The sequence below is a fragment of the Falco biarmicus genome, chromosome 5 (genome assembly GCF_023638135.1).
Source record: "Falco biarmicus isolate bFalBia1 chromosome 5, bFalBia1.pri, whole genome shotgun sequence".
In the NCBI taxonomy this organism is placed as follows: Eukaryota; Metazoa; Chordata; class Aves; order Falconiformes; family Falconidae; genus Falco; species Falco biarmicus.
In genome coordinates, this window is record NC_079292.1 from 77,243,819 (window position 1) to 77,265,998 (window position 22,180).

Here is a 22,180-nt window from a genome sequence, read left to right on the forward strand (position 1 = left end):
TAAGCATTTCTTTATAAATACATAGGATATCGAAGTCAGAGGTGACTGGATCTATCTGTGTAGGTTTATTTCTATTATTAAAAGATAACTTGCTTATAAGTCATTACATCTTGAGTGCTATATTGAGTTAGTAAAGTTTTATATACCGTTTGGACTGTGTGTATAGCTTGTGAACCAGTTTGTGTGCTTTCTTGCTTGAAGTTTGTACTTACAGATTTTGTGATTACCATTTCATAAAAAAATCTAGTATGAGAACTGATTGATTTTTATTTTTTCCATCAGAGGTTGGATAAAATGCTTTTGCCATGCTGCCTTAAAGCTAAGCGAATGTTGTGAAATGAAAACATCCACTCTGCTAGTGTGCAGATCAACATTCGTGTGTGCTTTGGTGTTATTAGTGTTCTTCATATGGATCCAGGTTATTTTTGATGCATTGAAAATGGGGCTTGCGTTTGTAAAGTGTCTCGTTTGGTTTGTGCCAGCAGAATGCAGTTGATATCCTTGCTAATTATTTAATTTTGCAAAGATTATATGGGTAATTTAACCAATTACTGTCTTTCTATGTGCTTCTTCAGCATAATTAAGGCTACTCCTTTTTAATTTTTTTTCTATTTTCCTGATGTATTGATTGTAATGTTAACATACAATGTAGTAAGAACTGCAGAGACTGTTCTCAGTGGATGTGATGTGGGCCTGGTCCTTGGGCATGGGATTTGATTTTACCGTCACTGTATTGTACACACAAGTCTCATAGGCCATAAGGTCCACTCTCTGGAGATTTTGAGAGCATTCCTCCAAAAAGCTGCAGGAGCTTTATTTGAATTAAATTCTTTAAGAAATGATGCAACTTTTCAACACTCACAGCACTGGCACTACTGCTGTAGTGGCACTACTGCTGTAGTAGCACTACTACTGACTGCAACAACACACAATTGGCAAACCTAGTGCTGAAGAAGCGTGGCAGCCATGTTTTTAGATATGTAGACACAGAACTGCGTGAAAGATTGATTTACTAGTACTGTATGTGGATCTGGATGGCAAACTCCATTAGCAACTCCAAGGGTTGAAATATTCACTAGAAAAATGTGTAATAATTGAAGTGTAGGTATTTGAACAAAGTATAATAGCTGAAATGTTTGGTATGGTAATCCACCTTTTCCACTGGTAAGAGCACAGGGAAGAAGTCCCTCCTGCACAGAAAATCAACATAAAATATTGATTAGGTATAGCCTGAAACCTCAAAGTAATTTAAATGAGAGGCAGATTTCTAGCTGGTATTAACCCCACCCTTGGTGAGTTCTCTTACAGTCTAGAAGCCTTTGCTATGGGCAACACGCTATTGTCCCAGGAAGAAGAATGTATTTGTTCTTCCAAAGAAGCAGTATCAATAAAAAAATAATCATCATCATTGCCATTATGGGGACAAGACAGGCTTAGCGTGCTGTGATGTATAAAGATGAAGTGTTTGCAGGGAGGAGGTTATTTGACTAGAGCTGGGGCAGTGGGCTGTCTAATTAAGAAAAATCTGCTCCATTTTAAGATTTAGATTTTCTATGCATTCCGAAATTAGCATAGCATTAGGTTCACAGCTTCTTAAAGGCAGTGTTATCTGTGAGCTAAGGCACACATTTCTGTAACAAAGCAAGACATGAGTGCTCTGGTGCAGCAGTTGAAGAAAATCCTGGTTGGGGGAGAGGTGAGCATGTGAGGAGAAAATCCTAGCGATTGGTACACAGGAGCACAGAGCTGAGATGATGTGGAATAAGACTCTGTGGTCACTACAATTTGCAACAGCTGTGCATTAAACGTTTAGTGCAGACAGACTCATAAAATCCCCTCTGGATGGTCCATGCAACACTGGTCACAGGATGCTTCCTATATCCTGCGATAGAACCAGGTCAGAATGGAAAGCCACCGGCAGGTTTGAGACTTGCCAAGGAAACAGGAAGAGAAGTTGAGGTTATAACCAAGTCTTAAGCAGGATTTCCACTTATTGAAATTTATTTTGAAAATCAGGAAAAAGAAACTTTGGGAATGAATGAGAAAATAGGTTTTGCGTAAGATTTGGGGTACCTTTGATGAGTGCTTATAGCAAGAAATTATGCTTTAAACCCCCCCCAACAAACTAGACTGCAAATGTAGTGCATGAAGTGTCTGGACACCAATTTATCACATGAGCCCTTAAAGATCTCTGGCGTCATCTTCTGCTTGTGCAGCTCCTAAACTTGGCAAAGTGGTTCTTTTCATTCCAGCAGTGCCACTTACATACTGGGCCTGCATATGGGTCATCATAATTATTAAACTGTTTTGCATCCTCCAAGACAGAACATGGGCTGAGTGGTTTGGTCAGTGAAGGTCATTTCCTCAGGTGCCAGGAGCCTTTGTTGTAGTCTACAGTTCCCTGGCAAGAAGAGAACCACTGGTCTGGTCTGGGGGTAGACATACTGGCAGCTGGAAAATGTGCAGAATGCACTGTTGAAGCAACAGTGGCAGGATACGCCTCGTTTGTATGTTCTTTATAATAATTCTCGCTGCTTTTTACGCAAACAAAATAGTGAAGTTTTATAATTGTTTCTGTGACGGGTTCTGTGATCAAGTAGAGTGAATCTGTATGTTACACTGAGGCTTGGGCCAGATGTAAGGGACTGCCCTAATTTACACTGGGGTTTTCTGTGTGCCCTGAAGTTCTCAAGCATAGTGCAATTACAGTTTTGGTTTGGCTTGCTTGTTTTTAGAGAAGTCATGCTTTCTTCAGAGGGGCTTTGTCCAGGATTTCTTGATTTTTTGTTTATCATCAATCCATTCTTAAGCTCAGTGTTCCTGGGGCTCCTGAATGGAGAAGTTCAGCAGGGCAGCATCACCACTCAGCAGCCTGGCTGGCGGAGCAGACTGTAAGAAGCATGGCTTGCAGGAACAGCGAATGCTGCTTGCACAGCCAGTGAGAGTGACCACTACATTAAAATCTACAGTATATATTATTTTGTGAGATTTTTAAATGATGTGATAACACATAAAGTAATGGTAGTATGGGGCTGGAGGAAATTACAGATGTGGAAAACTGCTCATACTGATGAGGAACCCTTGGTCCAAGCTGTCTGCAATGCAGGACTTGTGAGACGTAGAAACAGCACTCCTGGTGCTTGGTTGCTTTTGCCAGTGACGCACAGCAGTGCTGCGGGCAACTTTGGACCTCGCTGCGCTGGAGCAGTGGGTGGCTTGAGCAGGGGAATGTTATAAACTTGAAACTAATCCATTAAATGTGAATATTAAAAGCAGGTGCAGGTCCTACTCCAAAACTGTCGCTACCCCTCAGTTCTATGCTTTGAAACACTGATTTGTCTATTTGCCACTCTCCTGTTGATTTACAAATCATAACAGAAATAAAGCCTGTAAGGCAAACCTATGGTTCAAATGCAGATTAGAGAAACTGGTGAGCCAACATTGTTTTCTTGAATCTTTCATTAGCTATTGTGTTAAATATTACTTTCAAGAGGGAAAAAGCAAAAGAATTTTACAAAAAAATTTACAGATTTTAAAATGCAACATAGCTAAACTAACTATCTCTATATGTAGATACTGCCCCATGTTCTGCTAATAGCAGTTATGACAGAAATGCAGATTGCTCAGTCTTTTACAAACATGCACTTTCAGGCAAAATCAAAGTATATCCTGCGGTGTGTTTTTCTTTGGACAAAAAGCCACATTTCAGCTCAAACACTCTCCTGTTTTGGATTTGTAGTCTGAAGGATCCTTCATGGCCGCCATCTCAGTTAACGAAAGGGCATTTTCATGAAATGCTGAGTGTTGTGCAGCTTTTCTTGCAGTTTAGGGCAGCCTTGCCCTGTTTTGAGTAGTATTGTATTCTCAGCAGACATGGTGGGATAGTTGCTGGGTGCAGCAGGTCCCTTTGGCTTGTGACCGCAGGGTGAGTTACAGGCTCTTGATTAAAGTTCCCTGCTGTGCCTCGGCTGGTGGGCTTCACTGTTCACTCTCTGAGATGTGTAGTTCTTGTTAAAAAGAATCTGAGTTTCCTGTATCTGCTGTTCTGCTGCTGACGGCAGCAATAGCCTTCCTGTTCTTTGGTAATATTTTGGTAATTGCAAAGCTGGAATAAAATGCGTGAGTGCAGTCTGGCACCTTCCTCTTAAAGCATCATCTTAAAAAAAATAAAATATAAAAAAGGATAGTGTTCACGCTTCAATTTATTTAGAGTTGGAGCCCCAAAGAGTTAGCATAGACTCAAGCCATCATTCCATCCTGTATCGGGCTGTCAGTTCATGATAATCTCCAGTTCATAGAAGTCTGTGCTGTCATTCAGAAGGGTCTTCCCAGCCCCAGTCATTGCTCCCTCCACTTCCCTTCTGCTGGCACTTGCCCTTGGGTGACTCTATGCTCAGTGATACTGGAAAGCTGGGCAGGGTGGTTTTGGTTTTGGTTTGTTGGGTGCTTTTTTTTTTTTTTTGGCTAGTTACCGATCTGCTTCTAGAAAAGCAATGAGCAGCTGGAGGTGAGGCACAAAAGTGGATCTTCATGACCGAAGGGATTAGCTTGGGTTAAATCTCTTGTGAAATTACAGTCAGAAAAGTATCTCTGCTGTCTTATGCGCTGGATGTGTCATGTAGCATTATTTCTACTGTCTGGTCAAGCATGAAAATCTGTCCTGAAAGATGGGTGTGCGGATCCTGTGCCAAGTTGTGTTGATTTGAATGTGGCTCTTTGTTTTGGGGCGAGGGCTGCCAACAGGGAGCTGCTAGCAGGAGCGGGGCCAAAGGTTGTGTGGCTGTAGGTACCCAGTAGGGTCATTAAAGTCCATGGGACTGCTTCAGGGGCTTAAAATTAAGTATGTGCGTAAGACTTCGCAGGATCAGAGCCTAAGGCTATAAACTCTTCAGGATCTGTTTTTAATGTGTATTCCACGAAGCCCTCATCATGCTCCCGGGCGCTGTAAAATGATAATAAGAAATTCTCTCTGTGGGATAAAACCCAGCTTTCCAGTTTTTGGCCGTTTTTGCGTGCACACACGCTGGTGACAGTGGCAGCACTGCTTGGAGACCGGCGAGGTGGTGGCATCCCTGCCGGAGGAGTGTGGGCCGCCGCCGGCGGGAGCCTGGCGGACGCGGGGCCCTCAGCCCCCTCCCCGCAGCCCGCTCCCCTCACCCCGCAGCCCGTCCCCGCAGCCCCCTCCCCTCACCCCGCAGCCTGCCGCACGGGAGGCCGAGCCCGGCGGGCCCTGCGCCGGGAGAGCCCGGCCCGAGCGGCGCTGGGCGGCGAAAGGCGGCGGCAAACGCGAGCGCGGCCCGCAAGGAGCGGCGGGGCAGAGCCCTGAGGAGCAGCGCGCGCTGGGAGCGGGCTCTCCGCTGTCCCTCCGCTCCGGCCGGGGCGGGACCGGCGGCGCCGCTGCCCAGCGGTGGTTGCACCCGCTGGGCCCACCCGGTCCCTGCACCTCTGCCGCTGCCTCGGCAAGGGGGTGCCGCAGCCCCCTGCCAGGCTGTCCCCGCACACACCCGCCCGCCCGCACGGCTCTCCACAGGTGTCACCTCGGAGCTCGCCGAGGCCGGCCGGGCGCCTCCCCGGCGCGGCCACCGCCCCGCGCCCCCTCAGGGCCCGGGCCGCCGCCGCGGGGGGCCTGCGGGCCGGGTGGGCGTGGCGGCGCGCCCCCGCCTCCCGCGGACTTCCCGGCCGTGGCAGGGCGCTGTGGCCGGCGGCGGCTCCCAGCCCGCCCCTTGCCCCCCGTGCGGCTCTGGCTCGCACGCCTCCCACCGCCGGCTCTCCCCGCTCGGTCGCGGCTGGCCGGGTGATTCACTCGCTCCTGGGCTTTGTTCGCCTCCGCGGGCCGCTTCAGCCGCCGGGCGAGGGCAGGGGTTCGGGCAGGACTCGGGCAGGCTCCCCCCGCTGACCCCCCGGCCAAGCCGATGTCTGCCGCGCCCGTCCGATCCCCGACGCTGCGGCCCCACAGGATGAAGAAAGACGAGTCGTTCCTGGGCAAGCTAGGCGGGACGCTGGCGAGGAAGAAGAAAGCCAAGGAGGGTGAGTTCGCCCGCGCGGCGGGGAGGAAGGAAAGCGTGCCCGGCCGGCGTGGCTGGCTGCGGCTGCCCCGTCCCGTCCCCCCGCGGGAAGCCTGCGGCGGCTGCGGGGCAGAAGCGCCCTTTGTTCGCCAGCCCCGCGGAGGGGCAGCGTCGCCTGGGGAAGGGGCCGCGCTCCCTGCCCCCGGAGCGGCCGCAGCCCCGGCGGGGAAACGGGGCCCTGCCCGCCTCAGCCCGGCTGGGGGCGGCGGCGCGGCGGGAGGGCGCTTCGCGGGGGGGCGGCTGCGGCGGGGGCGCTGCCGGGGGGTGACTGCGCCCGGGGGCTCCCGGCGCGTCCCGCCGGTGTGGGGCGGCCGGTCACCGAGCGCGCCCCGGGGCTGGCCCGCCTGCCCTGCCCGCCCGCCGCCGGGAAGGGAGCCCCAGCACCCGCCTGCTGCGGCGAAACAAACTTCTGGTGACCGAGGGGGCTGTGGGCGTCGCTTTTCTTCTCGTCTGAGCATTAAGGAAGCCACGAGGGGACGGTTAATTCCACCCGTGTTTCGTTCCAGGCACGCTTCATCCATAGGGTCTACATTGGTGTGGATACTTTGCTCAGCATGTTTTTCATAACCAAGTATACTCAGTAAAACCACCTTGTCCTCGAGCACCCGGATTTCGCGTGGGTACGCAGGCGCTGGGGCGCTCCCAGGGTGTGCGTTCGGGCTGTCGCTGCCAGCGCTGGCCTCCCCCTTCGGTGCGGGGGTCCAGGGCAGGCTCCCGCAGCCTGGGCCCAGTGGGCCAGCACCGGTGTCAGTGTGGCTCACCCACGCCTGCCCGCCCCAGCCCTGGGCCACCTGGGCACTGTGCCCTGGCACAGCCTCTCACCTGGGCACACGTGCGGGGCCTGCCCTCGGCTGTCCGCATGCACAAGGGGCTGTGCGGAGATAGCGCTGTTTGAAGCAACGTGACTTTTTATCGTGCTTGTAGATAGGGAGGTGGTGCTATCATTAAAGATGATCCAGCCCTGCATGCGCGAAGTGTCCCTTTCTCCGGAGTGTCGTCTCCACCGATGATGGTGTACTCTGTCCTCTGCTTCCCCATCTCTCCAAGTACTGGCTCCTGCAGAGAAAATTGTTCTACGTTATCCCAGATGGCTGCTAGCAGGAAATCTGGGTGTCCTTGCCTTGCTGTTTAGTGCGATTTTGACTTTCTGACTGGTTAAAACCGGCCTTAGTTTTGTTCTAGTGTCTGATGGGTGTAGGGTAGGGATGTAACTTGAGTTTCAGCCTCCTTTCAGCTGGCTGTTGAGTGAGCACATGTTTTATCCATATTGAGTCTATTAATTGGCATCAACATTATGAGGCAGCTTTTTAATACTCAAAAATAAAATATGCAGCCTCAAAACTGGCTCAGGGAAATTGCTTCCCTTTCCTTCTGCTGGCTGTTTTGGTGTGGCTTATTGGTATTTCCTTTATTATCTATTTTTAATCAAGTTTAGAGAAACTATGGTTCAGCTGAGGAGCAGCAGAAATGGTTGTGCCTTCCTGATCTCATTTGCTTCTGAAGGAAGATGGTGGGGAAAACTAATTTCCAGCAGATGCTGACCGCACACTCTGAAAGGGTGTATTTCATTCAAAGGTGGCTTCTAAGCTTAAACAGATTGGCTGCATCCCTTCTTAAATGAGACATTTTGGCATGCTAGGCAATGTTTTTGAGGTGACTGCTTTCAGCAGGGACCTTAGCAGGGACCACCCACTCATTTTGCTGAGTTTGCCTGTTATTTTGCCTACTCTTGTGGCCGCAGCTCCTGCCCTTGGTACTTCGTGGGGAACCGCTGCTGCGGTAAAGCATGACAGTCACACTTCTGTCAGTGGGATGGGAAGGAAGCTGAAACATGTGACACAGCTTTTAGTTTGGGTATTCCTTCCAGTCTGAAAATGCGAAGGGAGGAAAGACAGTCTGCAGAACCTGTGGAGCCACCCATTGGGTGTGACACGCTGTGGTGCTCCAGGCAGCTGAGGCCCTTTGTTGGAGGGGGAAATGCTTATTACCCTCCTATGTTTTGCACTTTCTTTGTGCGGTAGTTCTCAAATGCAGGCTGTCCAGACCATGACTGCGAAGTCAGAGGGAACCAAGGGCTAAGCAGTGACCAGGTGCTGGGGTGGGGTGGGGTCTGCACCAGGGGGAGAGAGGCTGGTCTGTGGCTAGTGGTAGGACCTGCACAGCTGCAGAAGCAAATTTCATAGCTAGAAATGAAATCTTTGTATGTGTGAAGCGGAAGTAAATTGGAAGCTCACCCGAGGGGCGTTCCTTGAAGGAGCTGGTAGACCACGTAGAAGCCATGTGGTCAACTTTCCCTGTGTGCCTGGGAACTGCTCTGCGCTTGGGGGATCTCCTCCTTCCCTTCAGGCGGTTTCTGCTGGCTTTCTCTGAGGGGACCAGCAGAGGTCAGAGTGATCTTCCCAGAGCAAATACTGCCCACTCCACAACAGCAAATGGGAACGCTGGCTGCTGATTTGCCACAAACAAAAATCATTCTTGCCTCCTCTGCCTCTAACAGCATGAAAAGCAAGCAAGCCGGAGGGCTCTTTATACAGACTTCTTGCATTCACTGCCTGCCTTTTGTACTGTAGGGTAAATATGGGCCTGCTATCACCATCTCAGCAGTGTTGATACAATGACCTTTAGCCTGCTCTGTGCAAGCGCTGTAATCCAGTTATATTAATCCTTTTTGTCTTTGTGCACAAATTCTGAGCTTAAAGATCCTTGTGGTGGTACTGAAAAAGTTTTTGGTTGTTACTTACGCAGTTTTTTTTTAATCATGGGTGGCAGTTGTGTCATAAATAACCAAAATGTGTGGCTACCAACACATAAGCAACTAAATTTAAATATTTTTTTGGCTAATTACTTTATAACGTGCTGCAATCTATTTTTAGAGAGACTGTATCGAGAGAGGAGGGTTTATTAGGCTTATCAAGGTGGCCAGTGTAAGTTCATACCCTTGCTTTATGACGGGAGGATAAGTAACGTTCTGGGGTACAGTCACTGTGGCAGTATTTGAAGTATTTACTGTAGCATGTAAACAACTGCGCTGCTGCTCTTGCTTTAGCAGTATGGTGTGACATAGTGCTTTGTAAGTGGGTGCTAGCATGGGAGGTAGGGTTAAGACCTCAGGTCAAATTTGTCAGTGTTTTAAGCCAAATTCTATAGGTTGTGTAACTGTTTGAGGAAGCCTTTGAATTTCTACCTCAAACCTCTGCTTTACACTATTACACCTTATATTTATGTTTCTGAATTTTTATGGATGAACTGACTTGTTAGGGAGCCTTGACTTAAACAACACAGCAGCCACCGTTGTTCACGGGGAAGCCGTTTTTACCCTGGTTTCCTATGGAAGTACGGGGCGGGTGATCTCACTGTCTGTTTGGCTCCTCCCTTCCTCTTCCCTCCCAGGAAAGTTTTTAACTGATATTTTGGCCGAAAATGCCCTTGAGAGAAAAGTACTGGTCTTAAGGATTATGAAATGACTGCAGATTGTGTCAAAATGTGTCACCAGTGAGTAGTGGTGTCCCTTAGTGGAGTCCCGCAGCAGGAAAACCTGTAGATGAGCTCATCTATGATACAGATGAGCTATTAGATAGCCCGTGTGGTAGGAACATGGCCAGAGAAAGGACGTGTCTATGGGGAGAGTGCTGCATGGAGATGTGTGTTCTTAATCTTACAATCAGTCATGACACACACCCTTAGAAAAGTGGGATGTGTTAGTTCCAGTGCTCGTGCGCCCACCTGGTTTTAATTTCTGCCCCCCACACCCCACCCCTTAAGCTGTGGTAGAAATCTGCAAAAATCTAAGTTTGCCTGATGCTACTGTGACATGACTCTCTTGGTGTATCTTGGGCTTCCAAATGTGCCACATCTGTAATGTGCTTAATAAACCTATCATGCCTGTTCAGGAGCTCCAAAATCTTTAAATACCTTGGGAAACTATTAGGGTGCTGGCAGGGCCCATAGCAGTGTACGGTTTGTAAGCTAGATGATCCCTTTGCTTCTTCTCAGATGCTGTTTCAGATAGTGCTGTGTTTCATCTCCATCTGTAAATGGAACTTAAAAACTCTCCCCTTTCCTGTCAGTCAGAGTGATGTCTTTGTACTGAAATGAAGGAGTTTGCTGCAAGCTTTGCTTCAAGCCTTCTTGCAAAGCTTTGTTTTCTTTTCCTCATAACACACTGTATGAAAGATCTGGGCAGCAGGTGTTTGGCTAAATAAACCTTCTATTACTGTATCTGTGTGTGTGAATATATATATAAAGCCTATATGGAGGAGTCAGTGAGAAAAATAGAGCAAACTTAATTGCTTGGTGTTGTTACCCAGTGACATGCTTGAGGGTGGACATAGGGGTGAGGAAACTGCTTCAGAAAAGCGTGATTTGTTGTGCCTGATGCAATCAGTAGGAGAGAGGGAAAGGAGGATGGAAATGACAGTGCTGCAGAGGGCAGAATTATTGCAACAGCAGCTGAATAATACAAAAGTTTTACACATATCAAGGGAGTAACGTTAAAGTATTGTTCTTGGGGTCTGTGGCTCAGTGTAAGGGTGCGTTAGCCTGACTGTGAAAAGTTTACTGTTGTAATTGCCTGGGGATACACCAGTCTGGTAAATAGCTTGGTGGACTAGTATTTCCACTAGATGGCGAGATTTTTCTCCCAGAGAAAGGTGACAGTTGTTGCCTTTATTTTGCAGGGAGAAAAGGTGGAGGTGTGAAGAGATGGTTTGTTAAGGTCATCTGGGAAGCCAGTGACAAAGCAGGGAAAGGAACTTTCTCCTGCGTTGTCTCTAGTGCTCTGATCCGTTGGCAAAGGTGCCGCATAATCTGCTTATTTCCCATGGCTCTGCACATGCTGAAACCTAGCTCCAAATTGTTCAGGTGGGACTGCCCGATGTACTTTGTCTTTCTGGATGGAAGAACATGGGGAAATAAGCTCAACAGCAGAGTTAAATTGGAGGAAACAGTTTCTTTATCATTCCTTTGAAACTGATGGGGCTATTTTTGTGGGTAATTGCTCTCTGGAGGGAAAAGAGGTTCAAAACAAGATCTACTTCATTGCCTTTGTATTGATGAGCAGCACGTCTCAAGCCTTTAGGGCTTCCCAACAGGATAGGGAAATTGGACTTGCTGAGAAAATGGATCTCATGTTTCATTTGAATATGGTATACTGAAAATAGTTAAGATCTCTTTTTAATGCTGTCTGTTATATGGTTTCTGAGGTGTATCAGTGTACACGGGTTGTACTGCACCTTTGTATTAGTCACTGCCTAGTGTATTTAGCTTTAAAATGTTTCTGGAAGATGGCTGTTCAATAGATCTTAAAAAGAAGATGTAAAGCTGTAAGGCATCCTTAACTCAATCTTCATTCACCTTGCAGGTGCCACTCATGTTGGTGGTATTATTCATGCCCAGGATGTGCCCCAGTCACAACCGTTCCTGGCCATTGTAGATTGTGTTTCATTCTGGCTGTGCCCATGGTAACCCGCTTCATGAACAGGCAGGGTAATTCTTCTAACCACTCTGATGTGGAAGAGCTGGGACTTTGGCATCACCTGGTGCCTAGAAAGCTCGGGGGGAAGGTGTGTTACTGATGTGGTGCTTGCACTCTAGGTTTTGTCCTGAGGCATGTCTGCATTTCTGACTAGTGGTGAAGTGCCAGATAACTTGCAGGGTGCTTGCTGGGAATCTTCATGAGCAAATCGGCTTCTTGCAGGTCCTTGAGGTGTGATCTGAGATACTGGGTTCAACTGGTTGCCTCTCACTGTCTGCTGACCTGATCCTCAATGCAGTTTTAACACTCTTCCTTTCAATAGACTGGTGTTGGAGCTCACTCCCATCTTCACTCACTTTCCATGCTCATAGTATGTGACAGTGAATTCTTAGATGAAGAGACAAATACAAAGGACGTAGGGTGTAATTCTGTGGTCCTGATTCACACAAGTACATTTGCAGCAGTCTGAGAGGATGCTTGGCTGGGGAAGCATGTTTGTGCATTGTAAAGGTGTACTGCTGCTGAAATATCCAAACAGGAGATGGGTGCTGGTTAAGCAGAATTACTTGCTTTTTAAGAGAGGAATTTGCATATGATTATATTGAAGCTGCATAGCATTCCAGATATGTGTGTATATCAATAGAAAGACTGTGCAGACATATGCAAATTCAGGTCCAATTTATTGGACTTTCTACTACTAATTGGAACAGACAGACCTAAATTTCCAGTGGGAACCTGCATAGCCTAATTGCCGAGTTCCTCCTGTAGGATTCAGGCATACCTCTGACTAGGTCTGGTTTCAGTCTTGCTAGAGCAGTGCCAGTTTACATTCTGACAGTGTTCTGTTCTGGCAAAAGCTGTACTGTTGATGTAGTTTGTGTCAATGTCTCAAACAAAATGAACTTTACATGCACAGGAATCCTCCTTTTAATAGTGTCATAAATCCCATCTTTTTCTCCTGTAACTGCAGCTAGGCTAGGATGGTTCACCCAGTACAGCTTTAGGCACAGTCTCTTGGTGAGACAATGGAGTTTTAAATTACAGCTGAAAGTTTTCTTCCAGACAGCATGCAGCAAGATATGCAGAGTAGCTCTGAAGTGCTACAGTAATGGACTGAAGAAAGTGAATTGCTTTTATTTAAGAAAACCAGACATTTTAAAGTTAAATGAAAATAAAACATTTTCAGAATTGCAATCTTTAAAATAAGATTCGTTGTAAGAACACTATTACATTTCATCATAAAACCTTAGCAAGGTGGTTATGAACACCATTTCTTAAAAATACTAATGTAAGGATTTGGAAAGGGACTCATTTTCTTCTTAAAGTCTGCCCTTACTCAAAAGCAATTGTTCAGTGATACCTGTTTTCATTTCTTCTAAAGGATTTATTAATGCTAACATCATGAGAGAGTCTTCTAGAAGCTGGCATCTGGTTGTTTCTGTTTCAAGGAGCACGTGGGTGAGCCACATGAGACTTTGAATGGGGGGAGCTGCAAAGTCACGACTTCATGCTAAGTCTGCAGATGCTCTATGCTGGATGGTGTGAACGGCAGATTCTTGGTCCCCTTGGGGACCACAGGATCCCTTGGTGGATCTGTGCAGGGAGATAGGCTGTGTTCTGCAGTGCGTTGTCATGAATGCATTAATCATATTGACTTAAGTGCTTGTGCTTTTAAAAGTTGTGGTGTTTAGATCTTTTTATCAATATAAATGCATCCTACTGATTTGCACATCAGCAGCACAGGAGTCCATAAGATTTAGTATAGTTATGCATAGCAGTGCTAAATGTCTTTTCATGTACTTTAAGAACTGTTACAGGCCGGCTGATCCGAAAACAGATGAAGCTGGTGAAGTTTTCCAAGGCACTGTTTTGAGCTTGGGATTGTACTTTGATGTTAGGAGATTTGGGAGATTAGCTGGCAAGCTCCTTCCATTGCAAAAGCATGTCGGAACAACTTGTTGCTAAGAGATTCAGGGTTATGTGGTCTGTGGCAAGACCAGCGCAAGGCAGTCTGCTAGTTGCAGGAATTGGCGTGTCAGCAGTTAGAGCTTTGCTGTTCAGTGGGAATAAACTTTAGTGTGTATACCTCATGCATACAAATGTTACAGACACAGCTGAGGAGATTGAAGTTTGTAGCTGTGGAGGTGCTAGTGTAGCTGGTGCCTCAAAGCTGCTCATGAGGGATTTGGATGCTAAATGGCTGTTAGTTTTCAAAGGACGTTGAGTGTACACATCTCTTGGGCACCGCTGTAAATCTTGGTCTGCAGATACATACCTGGGAGGTTGTCTGTGTCAGGGTTATCTGTGTCTTGATGGGGACATAACGACTGTACAGAGATACTGACGTGTATCACAGATGAGGCAGGAAATTCCTTCTCCTTATAACATCATTTTTGTGATCCATGTCACCCTTGCTGTGGCTGGTAACGCAGCAGGCTCTGTGCGTGCCTAGTTAATCCTGGAGCCTTGTTTCCTTTTCAGCATTTTCAGTCTGTCCATATTCTTGTGCCTGTGGGGTGAGGTCTTCATGGGCCAGCCCTCAAAACTCCTCGGGGTTGTTTCAGCAGACCTGGAGGCCAGCAAGAAAGAAGGAAGGGAAGCCTTGTTTCCCAAAGGCTTCTCCCTGTGCTGACCTCTGCTCGTTATAGCCATCATGACTTTGGGAAACCTGCAGGTTCTTTGAACTAATGGGATCTGGGTATTCTGTTGCAGAAGCCAGCCATTTGAAAGTCAACCAGGTGACTCCAGAGAAAGATCTGACCTGTGCCAGTGTCAGGTTGTGACTGATGGCACAGACTCTGTTCTGGTCAGCAGTCGTGATGTCCACATGCCTTACTCTGCGCAGTCCTCTAATTGATCTCTTCTGCATGGTGACTTTGGTAGTTGCTTATCTTCTCCCTTGTATGTCCTCTGCCTGCTCTCTGAAATGTGGCATATATATGTATTGTCACTGATGAAGCTTAGGTTTTTTCCTCAGGGCACAGCAAAATCAACTGATGCAGTTGTCAGAGTTGTTTAACTCTAAAGTATGTGTGTCTGCAGCAGGTTTTCCCCAGGGTCTATATGGCATACATGAACCAGCCCTTGCTTTACGTGCCCTCCTCGTGGCTGTGGTGTACCTACCTCTGGTTGTTGTTACAGGCTGCATCTGCGCTCCTTGCCTGGGCTGAGGGGTTGGGGGTGATGTGTGGCATGTGTTGCGGTGAGGAGGGGGGGAAGTGTGAGGGAAAGAGGGGCAGGGTGAGCAGTGGGGAAGCCCTGCTTTTCAGGGGGCTCTTCCAGGCTGCCCTCAGGAGGAGTGCTGGATCCTGGGACCTCTGCTGCAGGACAGGCTGCCTCAGTGCTGGTGCACCGTGCTATCCCCACCATTGCAGAAGGGGCTCTGTGCGTGTGATCTAACCCAGCAGTTCTTGCATGGTTACAGTGACCCCCGTTTATCTTTGGGGGTGGGCTGAGTATGGAAGGGAAGTGGGAACAGGAACCTCTGTGTTACACAGCTAATAGGTCAGTGGCCAAGTGATCTCTCCAGGGTGAAGCATGTTCTACTCAGGTATAGACTTCCTAATTTGTACCCTTTCGTTGGCCAAGTAGAAAGCTGCGGCCCAAAGTCTGTGACTTCTGTTGTGCCTGTCCAGTTTAGCTGGAAAAGTGTTAGGGCTAATATGTGGTTTCAGAGTCTTGTAATTTGAATCCAGTTAAGTCTTGCTCTGAAAACCAGATGTGGAGAGAACGTGCACACCTGGCAGCATGTACTGGCCAAGAGCAGTGGCTCCGTACTCTTTGGGCCCTTAAATCACTGTCAGTTCCTTGTGGAGGAACATATATCCACACAACAAAGCTTCTAATTATAAATCCTGTACACATGATTTGTTTCCATGCGCCCACAGCAGACCCCTCTCCAGAGCCCTTCTGCTGAGAGGGGAGGCCATGGGATGGGATTCTGGTTTTGGCTTTGCTAGTGGTAACAGGATCTTTGGGAATTCAGCTTTGACTCCTAGTGGTTGTTTCTCCAAGTTAAAAGAGACTTCTTTATAATCCTGGAGACCTGTCTGGCAATCAGATAGAAACTCTTATAGAATCGATTTTCAACATATGCTGCATTTTGGTTATAAAACAAGCAAGCTGTTCTGACTCCTGGAATTCCAATTCCAGTTCCTTCTTTAGTGCTTCTTTCATTGTGTGGCTGAACCATAATGAAATCCACTAAAAAAAGAAATAGTGTGTTTTCCATTATAGCTGCCACATGGCCTTATTGCCAATTTTTAATTAGCTGAGATGATTGCATACACGATTTTTTTGGAGTAAGGAGGGAGACTGAGAGCTGGATGAGGAGGAGAGCTATTCTGATATCTGTATAGAGGCATGGTGTCTTTTTTACTGTCTTTAAACAGAAAAATGTGTAATCCTCGGAAAGTGTCTTTCCCACTAGGTCTGTTTGGCAGATGTATGCATGTGTGTTATTAAGCAGATGCAGACACTTCTGTCATTTTAAAATAGAATACTGTTGTTAGCTCTCTGGCTTGCCTAGCCCAGCAGATGAATTTAGAGGCTTTGCAAAATTGACAGGATTTTCTTCAGAAGTGGTAGAATAGAAGCGAGTACAAGGACATCCAGACTTGCATTTTCTGCTTAATACTCCTCTTCAGGAGCAGGGGTTGTGAAATTGTCCTTCGGGATTACTGCTTGTCTTCTTCCCTATGTGTGGCTCCCAGTATTGTTGCAGTGAATTGGTTCCATTGGAAAATCAGGCAGGCTGCAAGAATGCTAACATCATAGGTGTATCTGGGATCTGTACTGAATTTGGTCTGACAGATCTTGACTCTCCAATGAAATCATAGACTCATTTAGGTTGGGAAAGACCTTAAAGATCATTGAGTCCAGCCACTAAACGGGCACTGCCATGCCCACCACTAAATGTCCCTAAGCACAATATCTACACATCTTTTAAGTATCTCTAGGGATGGTGACTCAGTCACTTCCCTGGGCAGCCTGCTCCAATATTGACAACCCTTTTGGTGAAGAAATTGTTCCTAATGTCTAGTCTAAACATCCTGGCACAACTTGAGGCTGTTTCCTCTCACCCTATCACTTGTTACTTGAGAGACCAGCACCCACCTTGCTACAACCTCCTTTCAGGTAGTTGTAGAGAGCGATGAGGTGTCCCCTGAGTCTCCTTTTCTCCAGGCTAAAAAACCCTCTGTTCCTTCAGCTGCTTCTCATAAGACTTGTTCTGTAGACACTTCACCAGCTTCATTGCCCTTTCTGGACATGCTTCAGCACCTCGATGTTTGTTATGTAGTGCTGGGCCCAAAACTAAACACACATAGTTTTCGATGTGTGGCCTCACCAGTGCCAAGTGCAGGGGAACAGTCACTCCCCTTGTCCTGCTGGCCACGCTATTCCTGATACAAGCCAGGATACTATTGGCCACCTTGCCCACCTGGGTGCACTTCTGTCTCATACTCAGCTGGCTGTTGACCAACACCTCCAGGTCCTTTTCCACCAGGCAGCTTTCCAGCCACTCTTTCCCTGCCTTTATGTTGCGTGGGGATTGTGTGACCCAAGTGCAGGACCCAGCACTTCCTCTTGTTGAACCTCATACAGCTGGCCTCCATCAATCCAGCCTGTCCAGATCCCTCTGTGGATCCTTTCTTCCCTCAAACAGATCAACGCTCTTGCTCCATTTGGTGTCATCTGCAAACTTACTGAGGGTGCACTCAGATCCTGTTGTCCAGATAGCTGTTTAAGATGTTAAACAGAACTGGCCCCAATACTGAGCCCTGGGGAATACCACCTGTGACCAGCCACCAACTGAATTTAACTCCATTCACCACAACTCTTTGGGCCCAGCCATCCAGACAGTTTCTCCTGGAGAATGCTATTCTATTTAGAATAGAATAGCATTCTCCAGGATGCTATTCTATTCAACAATAGAATTCTATGCTATTTTACCCAGCATAAAGTACACCTGTCCAAGCCATGAGCAGCCAGTTTCTCCTGGAGAATGCTGTGGGAAGTGGTGTCAAAGGCTTTACTAAAGTCTAGTTGACAACATCCACAGCTTTTCCGTGATCCACTAACCAGGTCTCTTTGTCAAAGAAGTTAGTCAAGAAGAGCCCACCTTTCATAAATCTGTGCTGACTGGGCTTGATCATCTGATTGTCCTGTACGTGCCACATGATAGCACTCAAGATAATCTGCTCCATAACCTTCCCTGGCCCCGAGATCTGACTGACAGGCCTGTAGTTCTCCTGATCCTCCTTCTGGCCCTTCTTGTAGATGGTTGTCGCTAACTTCTAGTAAACTTGGACCTCCCTGGTTAGCTAGGACTGCTGAGAAATGATTGAAAGTAGCTTGGTGAGCACTTCTGCCAGCTCCCTCAGTACCCTTGAGTGGATCCCATCTGACCCCATAGACTTGTGTGTGTCTAAGTGGTGTAGCAGGTGCTGACCATTTCCCCTTGGATTATGGGGCTTCATTCTGCTCCCTGTCTTCCAGCTCAGGGGGCTGGGTACCTGGAGAGCAACTGGTCTTACTAATAATGACTGAGGCAAAGGCGGCATTAAGTACTTCAGCTTTTTTCTCATCCTTTGTCCCCATGTTTACCTCTGCTTCCAATAAAGGGTGGAGATTCTCCTTAGCTCTCCCTCTGTTGATAATGTATTTATAGAAATGTTTTTTATTATCTTTTATGGCAGTAGACAGATTAAATTATAGCTGGGCTTTAGCCCTTCTAATTTTCTCCCTGCATAATCTTCTGATATCCTTGTAGTCCTTCTGAGTTACCTGCCCCTTCTTCCAAAGGTCACAAACTCAATTTTTTTCTTCATCTTTTTTTTTTTTTTTTCATAAGTTCCAGCCAAAGCTCTCTGTTCAGCCAGGCCAGTCTTCTTCCCCCCGTCTTGTCTTTTGGCACTTGGGGATGGCCTGCTCCTTGCACCTTCCTGGTGCAGCCTTCCTGGACTTCTTTGCCCTTCAGGACTGCCTCCCAAGGGACTCTGTCATCCAGGCTCTTAAAAAGGCCAAAGTCTACCCTCTGGAAGTTCTGGCAGTTCTGCTGATTACACCTCCCTTCTCCAGGAATCGAAAACTCAATAATTGTGTGATTGCTATGCCCAACATGGCCTTCAACCATCATGTCACCCACAAGTCCTTCTCTGTTCACAAAGAACAGGTCCAGTGGAGCACCTTCCCTAGTTGACTCACTGACCAGCTGTGCCAGGATGTTATCTTCCACACACTCCAGGATCCTCCCAGACTGTTTCCTCTCTGCTGGATTGTATTTCCAGCAGATGTCTGTTGAGTTGAATTTCCCTATGAGAACAAGGGCTAGCGATCATGAGACTTCTCTCAGTTGCTTATAGAATATTTTGGCTGCCTCTTCATCCTGATTGGGTGGTCTAACAGACTCCCACTGTGATACCTGCCTTGTTGGCCTCTCCCCCAGTTGTTGCCCATAAACACTCAGCTTAATGATGTTAAACTCTAGACAATCAAAACAGTCCCTGATACATAAGGCTACGCTACCGCCTCTCCCTCCTTACCTGTCCCTTCTGTCCATGCATTGCATTGCTCCAGTTGTGTGAGTCATCCCACCATCTTTCTGTGGTGGCAACCGTATCATAGTTTTCCCACTGCACAGTGGCTTCCAGCTCCTGTTTGTTGCCCATGCTGTGTGCAGTGGTGTAGGTGCACTTCAGTAGGGCTGTTGATTCCACCACCTTTTTTGAGGGAGAAGCCCTAATTCTCCATTACCATTCTCAGGCGCTTCCGTGGTTTCTAACACATTGATAACTCTTGCACATTTGCTGCTGCATGGATCTCCATCCTCTACCTCCACTGGGATAGCAGACAGAAGGACCTTGTTAGCACCCATCCCTCAAACACTGGCATGCTGCCCCCAGGCTTATCTCTAGCAAGCCTGGTTTTATCCCTTTCCCCCTTCAAACCTAGGTTAAAACTCTTTCGGTGAGCCCTGCTAACTCCTGTGCAAAGATCCTTTACCCCCTTTGAGACAGGTGTACCCTATCTGTTGCCAGCAGGTCTGCTGTTGTGTAAACTGACCCACGATGAAAAAACCCCCCAAATTCTGCTAGTGACACCAGTCTCCATGCCAGGTATTGATCTACTGGCTCTTCTTATTTCTTTCCTTATGATTCCCTACAACTGGAAGGATAAGCAATTAAATAAGCCTGTATAATGGAGCCCTACCACTGGGAAACTGGATTGGAATTGGGTGCAGGATGTCATGATCCAAATGGTTCTGTTGCGCCAGGAGCAAACCAGATCTGCCTCTGTGGCAAATCTGATGCTGTCTGCCACACAAACAGATAGGGTTGGTTTTTTTTTTTTTCATGTGGAAGGGATGAAGCAGTCATGACTGACCTCATCTAATGTGGCAATAGTCCAGCCTGAAGCTGGACCTTGGCAGTTGCTTGCAAGCAGCATTTCTGTGGTTTTGTGGAGCTGGGATTTTTTGGGGTTCCTCGTCAGGGAGAGAGATGATAATGGGAAGGGAAGAAGGACTGGACTTGGTACCCACTCTTTGCTGTATGGTTGAAGGAGAAAGGTATGTATTTGTTTCCATGATGTGTTCTGGGATAACAGGGCGCTTGTGAGTTTTTTTCCTCTGACTGCTCATACAGATTCAGACTAATAGTTTCCCTCTTGACCACTTACGATGTACTTAATTAGACTGCTGTCTTGAAAATGCTCACTTTTACTGTAGCACTGCAACTGTAGCTGCATTAACACAGTGAGGGGCCATAGTCTAAATCATCACCTTGGATCCTCAGTGTCATTTAGCTTCATATAATTTATTTTAAAAAAAAATAAACTGTGGTGGCTGTTTGCTCTGCTGACATCAGTAAGAGCAATAAGGCGGCTGTGGAGCTATGCTTGACCAAGCCATGACTCTGACATTTAAGGTGTGTGTTAGTTTTTTTCTGTCTTTCCAACTGTGTATTTCTGATCTCTTAATTCCTGTCATTTACATGTTAACAAACAGGTCACAGGAGCCAATATTTGCCAAGCTAGCTCAGCACCTGGTAAAAAGCCTTTCTTTGGCAGCTCTTTAACCAATGGGGAGCATACATGGATTTTTTTTCTGTGGGCAGAATGGTAAAACAAATTGTAATTTGTAGGAGTAACGCTTCTTTCCATAAATGACATTACGTGCAGATGCTGTGCTGCCGAGAATCTTGGTAGAAAGCATTCTCACTGGGTTCTGTCATTTGCTAAGCTAATGTGCTATTGACCCAGTGGTTGGTAGGAGGCTTCTCCAAGAATGCAAACACAGTTACTTTGAAACTGTCAGAGCTGGGGAATTCTGCTTTTGTACTGAATGCACAGGGAGATGGGCACTGTTGTTCCAGGGAGGCTGAGTAGTTTGGTGTGTCGTAGCATAGTTGGCCAGATGATTCTGTGTAGCTGTATTTAGAGTGTGAAAGACTTCATATCTATTACATTGGAAGAGTGAAAACAGAGTAACTAATCCCTGTGCAAGAAAAGGGGAGGAAAAGATCGCCATGGCTGCCTGTGGCAGTGCCCCAGTGTCCTGTGATCTCTTTGTTTTGTGGTCTGACCTGGGGTATGTGCTGTTTAACATCTTCATCAATGACCTGGTGGAGGTGGAGTGTATGCTCATACAGTTTGCAGATGACACCAAACTGGGTGACCAGCTGATATAGTTGGGCTGTTACAGGGCTGCTGCTCAGGTGGATGTAGACAGGAGAAATGAGCTGACAGGAACCTTCTGAAATCCAACAAGGACAAGTGAAAAGTCCTGCACTTGGGAAAGAAGAGCCCCCCTCGGTGATAGGGGCTGGAGACTGCCTGCCCAGGGGACAGATCTTCTGGAAAGGCACTGGGGGCCCTGGTGAGCTGACCACAGGCCAGCAGCTTGACATTGCGGTGAAGATGACCAGTATCCTGGGCTGTATCAACAGAAGCAACGCCAGCAGACTGAGCAAAGTCCTTATCCCCCTCTAGGCTGCATTCCTTAGATCCCAGCTGATATGTCTAGCTCTGGCCTCAATGCAGCGAAGAGGTGGCTCAGCTGGAGTGCCTTCAACAGTGGGCCACCTCTCTCTGTGAGGAGAGCTGAGGGAGCTGGGCTTGTTCAGCCTTTGGAAGAGATTGCTTCAGGGAGACTTTTAATAAGCAGTCTGCTGATGCCTATGAGGAGGTTATTGAGAAGGTGCAGCCAGATTCTTCATCATTGTGCATAGCAAGGCAGAGAGGCAACAGGTATAAACTGAAACAAATAAGGTTCAGTCTGGACAAAGGGAGAAACTTTTTCATGCCGGGGACTGTGAAGCAGTGGGCCAGGATGTCTAGAGAGTTTGTGCAGCCTCTGCTCTTGAAGGTTTTAAGACATGGCACGATAAAGCCCTGAGCAACCTGGTCTGATCTCAAAGCTGACCCTGCTTTGAGGAGGAGGTTCAGCTAGAGACCTCCTGAGGTCCTTACCACCCCGAATTATCAAATGATCCTGGCAGTTTAGACCCTTTAAAGGCTGGAGTAAGGACATTTCTTAAACAGCGTGAAATCTGTGGGTTAATGATGATTTATGAGTATGTGAATACAAGGGTGTGCAGTGGAGCTGTGCTTCTCTTCTTGTACCTCAGTGCCAAACCAGTAA

General features: G+C 47.3%; 1 protein-coding gene across 2 annotated transcripts in view; it reads left to right on the top strand.

Annotated features, from left to right (window-relative positions):
- PARVB (parvin beta) overlaps window positions 1-22,180 on the top strand; it is a 74,568-nt gene that overhangs the window by 223 nt on the left and 52,165 nt on the right. Inside the window, exon 1 of one of the 2 annotated variants that reach the window (XM_056339319.1) lies at window positions 5,660-6,027. The exons of the other annotated variant lie outside the window; for it this stretch is intronic. Coding sequence (XP_056195294.1) covers window positions 5,913-6,027 — 115 coding nt within the window. The 5' untranslated portion in view covers window positions 5,660-5,912. Of the gene's footprint in view, window positions 1-5,659; window positions 6,028-22,180 lie in introns of those variants that run through there. 2 annotated transcript variants of the gene reach the window in all.